Source organism: Macrosteles quadrilineatus, unplaced genomic scaffold (genome assembly GCF_028750875.1).
Source record: "Macrosteles quadrilineatus isolate MER2022 unplaced genomic scaffold, UCM_ALF_1.0 Scaffold_4__1_contigs__length_99947679, whole genome shotgun sequence".
Taxonomy (NCBI): Eukaryota; Metazoa; Arthropoda; class Insecta; order Hemiptera; family Cicadellidae; genus Macrosteles; species Macrosteles quadrilineatus.
In genome coordinates, this window is record NW_026542597.1 from 63,569,762 (window position 1) to 63,574,351 (window position 4,590).

The following is a 4,590-nucleotide window of genomic DNA, read 5'->3' on the forward strand; positions in this document are numbered from 1 at the left end:
CCATACAGCCAATGGGCATCTGGCGTTTGTACTGGAATCGAGTCACATTTTTGCCTTGTAGTATTACTGCGAATAGTAGTGGTACTCATTTCATTAGTGTGGATGTTAATCCGCACAAGGGAGTATCACATACTCAGATCATGCCTAAAACATCCACAATTTGTTACCTCAAAGTAGCTAGATTACAGGACGACGCCATGATCCCAGTCAATAATACAATATTAAAATATTGCTACAAAACAACTTTTATTTTTTTGCGTTTAAAATGTGGATCCATGTAATCCTTTTAATTAATTGTAATATTGTTTTATTTACAACTCAGTAATACGTACAGTACTATTGAAAAATGCAATGCCATTATGAATTGAATGAAATGGAAATGAAGATTCTGGTTAAAAATATTAAACAATGTTTGAATCAATCAATGAATTGAAATAGAGCTTTAGAGATTATTGATAAAAGCCGAATTTAGATAACAGCAATGATCGTTAGGTTAACGCGATAAGGTTATTGTTAGCATACTAGGCGTTGTTTGTGTGACTGACAAACTTACACGTGACTGTCAGATTCTCAATTGTATGTGATTTCTATGAGTGAGATTATGTTTGTCAACCGTTTAGTTTTAAGTACCGAAGTGTTTTCTGAAACATAAAATCAAGAAACGTTTAACTAAGGTATTTTCTTTGAAGTGTAGATTACATCTAGGATGTAAGTAATAAACATTAGTGAACCATGTAAATTATTATATAATTGTATATTATGTAACCAAATTCTTTAAAAAGTACCAAATTAAATAAATGAGGGTTTATTACAGATGGTATTGCTAGTTTGTTATGTTTAACACAGTATACATTAAAGATCATGTTGTAACAAAAAAATGTATAATATGAAAGACATTTCAAGTTTGAAATAAAATCAATTATTATTAGGTTAAGGTTGGGGTAAAATTAAGCAGAGAGAAAAAGCATGAATTAATTGAAGTGAGTTGCAATAAATTAATTTACCTTTAATAGTATAAAACAAAGTAAAACTTCATTGTTATCATTGTAAATATTTGGTGAAATAACTTACCCAATGTTGAGAACGAAGTCAAGTGATCGTTTTTTACAAAAGATATTTATTGTATTTTGGAGAGCAAAGGTTTATCGGACGCTGTATGAATCAAGTATAAAAATAAATAATAGAACATTCTTTAAATTTAATTTGGGTATTAGATTTATTAGTAAGAAGAAAGACAAATTACAAATAAATATACATAGGTTTTACACATTAAATTGTATAATTGCAAAACAATATTTACATGGATTTCATTGTTAGTTAATTTTATTACCAGTGTTCAAGATTTGGTTGTATTTATTAGCCACTATATTATTATTATTAACTAACGTAACGTTACAGCTCACATAACGTTTTTTGCATTGTGATCGCAGCAAATAGTTAGAAGGACTCAACCAGTTAAACCACTAAAATACGCTTGCCTATCAAACATAGCTAAGATGTTTTTTAGTGCGTAGTTAAATTATAAGTTGAAAAAAATAGATCCAATATCCACTTTTCTAAACTGTCAAGTACATGAGTTAAAAAACACCTTGAAATAATTTTAAAATAACACTTAAGCAATACGTGTCATTATCGTTGCATTTTTAGTTGTTAATCATAAGCCAAATTTTCATTTTAGCTTGCACATGAGGTTGGTTACCTTTTGAAACTTTATTATTTATTTTAACCCGAACCAAACCTATGTTTATAAATAAAATATGTGATAAAAATACCCTCCTGTGTACTCTTAGGAAATGTGTCTGGAAATCATCACTCGAAATATGTGGAACGCAGTTCCATCAAGGCCCACAAATAGAACGATGGAAATCGTACATCCAGCCAGAAATGTGATCGTAACTGCTACTTACACCAAAGAATGCCAGGGTCAACTCTCTTGCGCATTAATTCTTAAAGCACTTCAGGACAAAGCAATGAGGTTTAAGTATTTGGAAGATATTTATTACAAGTAAGTGTGATCAAATGAAACGATAAAATTGTTATTTCTTGTTTCAAAACTGTTTTCAGTTAGTTGCCGTTAATTATTTGCAAAGTTTGAAGCAATAGAATTCTCTATTTTGTAGGGTATCTCTAATTAAATATTTTCTTCTGCAATTACAGTCATGGCCACGTAGATTGTGAAATCGTCTATCAAACTTCCGTATTTACATTTATTAGCTAATTAATAAGGAAAGTCAATTGTACAGTTTTCTCCTAATCAACTTAGTAATTAGTATAAGGGTGGAACATAAAAAAAAATGTCTGACATCAAGTTACAAAACATAAAATTTACAATGGTCAATCAGGTAAAAAATATTCATAACAATCACATAAAAAAAGTTAACACTAGTTAATGACTGTGTTCAAAACTTAAACACATAAAATAACAGGAAAGATAAACACTTTCAAACTGTTTGTATGATTACTCCGTATTTAGCAGTTATTACTTCTTATGATAATCAAGTATGTAATTAGAGATAAACAAGATATTAATTAAATGATGATACTTTATAACAGTTTGGTTTGCAGGTCTTGAAAATAAAAATATAGTTATATTTTTTAATAAAGTAGAGTGTTTACATAACAGACAGAAATCGAAAATTCCATGGACGCTAAGCAAATAGAAATAAAAAATAAAAAAACTCTTTGGAGACCATTTTACTTCTCTTACCTGCCGTGCGAATATGTTAACATATTTGTTTAACCTAACAAAAACCTTAAACTTGGAATATTCAAAAATAAAACAATGCTCTTGTAAACATATTGACATATATTTTAATTTAAAATCAAGTGGATATGATTACAGGATTATTTACTTTAAAGCAGTTATCACAAAAAACCAGGCGTTCGTTTCTTTTGGAGAGAAACTTTTTATTTTAAGAAATTGTCAAAATTAAAATTTGATTTCAGTTTTCTTATTGGTGGCGACGGGAAGGTATACGAAGGGCGTGGTTTCATCCAAGCACCTTGTCTGTCTCCAAGATTTAAAAATATGACGTATCAAACTTTATACATTGCATACATAGGAGGTTTTTCTGGTGAGTTGACATTAATATTAGTGTGAGAAGTGCAGCAAAGTACTTTGCTGCACTAAACGAACGAACTGCTGGAGAGTGTGGAAAGTTTTTCGAGTGCAGCAAAGACACTTTACGCTCGTGATACATAATATTTTTCCTATAATTACTAAAAAGCATATAAATAACAGGTAGCCTAATTGTGTATACAAGTAAGCTTTTATTATGCAGTTTCAGAAATAAGCATATCTAAATCTAAATTAAATCGTCTCATTAATAAATCAAAAACCAAATTATATTGTTTCAAAAAAATAAAAATAAAAATCTTATTAAAATTTTACAATAGTTATATGCATAACCAGGGCACGAAGTGGCACTTTGCACTTGCGTTACACATTATATGTTTCCTACAGTTACTATAAAGCAAATAAATAATAAGTCTTTTAAACACAAAAAAAAAATTATTAACACACACTCAAACATAGGCTATTCATGTTAATTTATAAATCCTTATTTCAGAAAAAAGGCCATCGGTCAAGATAAGAAATGCCAGGTATCTTCTTGTTCAACATGGGATCTCTATGGGATACATCCACCCCGAATACCATAAGATTGATTTGCTGCAGCGAGAGAATATAGACGCTTCTGGATTGTACAGACAAAACCTTAGAACTCGAGCACGACTTTTATCATAAAATTAAATACTATCTAAGTCAGTCAAACATTACTTCAGATTAAACATGGTACTTAAAGGCACATGTTATACAAATGTGAATACTACCACAAATACTTTCAACAGTAAGTGGTATGCAATGATGTCAATAATGAAGTACGCCTGAACAACCTGCTGTAAATATTGTAGATACATAAAAATATATTTATTGAAATATATTTTGCAATTAGTTTTGAGTTGTTGATATTACCAATAGTTTTATTTCCAAACAATAATATTTGTTTACATGATTCTAGACCATACTTTTTAAAACTAGTATATAAAAAAATAAATGGTAACCACATATTAATACAAAATTAAATTTTGATGCATCGTAATTTCATAAATAGGATCGGATATCATATATCCTACAGTAGGATTCATTCGAATTTCAAAAAGAATTGTTGAATTTTTTTATTGAGGAGACATGCAAATGTGATACTTTAAAATATATTTAATTTTAGAAGTTGTTCGAATTTACTTAATTTTGCAATCATTATTATGCGCTGCCACAATGATTATGCAAAATAATAAAACTCATGTGGAATAGCTATTTTTATGAAAAATGAAACATTCTATTTATACAGAAAAATTTTATTATAATATTCATTAGATTACCCTAGTTTATTTAATAGTTCTACTACTGTAAAGACAATTAAAATTACTTGAAAGTAGTGTTCGGATAACAATTAATTAAAATGCTATTTTATGGTACCGGTACCTAACGTAAAAAAATAATTTTCTAGATGTAAAAACCTGTCAACATTTTTCTGTTTTATTGTCATGTGTATTTTGAAAAATTGTAATAAAGTGTTATATCAAGGACTA

At 28.8% G+C, this 4,590-nt stretch overlaps 1 protein-coding gene across 2 annotated transcripts; it reads left to right on the plus strand.

Annotated features, from left to right (window-relative positions):
- The first annotated feature begins 542 nt into the window (after positions 1-542).
- LOC128991270 (peptidoglycan-recognition protein SB2-like) lies at positions 543-3,897 on the plus strand. 2 transcript variants are annotated; one of them, XM_054413989.1, is made up of 4 exons: positions 543-708; positions 1,791-2,005; positions 2,947-3,074; positions 3,570-3,897. In XM_054413989.1, exons 2-4 carry the CDS (start codon positions 1,794-1,796, stop codon positions 3,743-3,745), a joined length of 516 nt encoding a protein of 171 aa, XP_054269964.1. In that variant the 5' UTR covers positions 543-708; positions 1,791-1,793; the 3' UTR covers positions 3,746-3,897. The 2 variants fall into 2 exon arrangements, with proteins under 2 accessions (XP_054269964.1, XP_054269965.1); XM_054413990.1 differs by having other exon boundaries at positions 543-674.
- The last annotated feature ends 693 nt before the right edge of the window (positions 3,898-4,590 follow it).

What these genes read in the sequence shown, in the direction of transcription:
- LOC128991270 (XM_054413989.1), top strand. Translation starts at nt 1,794, where the DNA reads ATGTGTCTGGAAATCATCACTCGAAATATGTGGAACGCAGTTCCATCA. An exon ending in TTGGAAGATATTTATTACAA is followed by an intron (nt 2,006 to 2,946) that starts GTAAGTGTGATC and finishes ATTTGATTTCAG; the next exon opens with TTTTCTTATTGGTGGCGACG. An exon ending in ATACATAGGAGGTTTTTCTG is followed by an intron (nt 3,075 to 3,569) that starts GTGAGTTGACAT and finishes TCCTTATTTCAG; the next exon opens with AAAAAAGGCCATCGGTCAAG.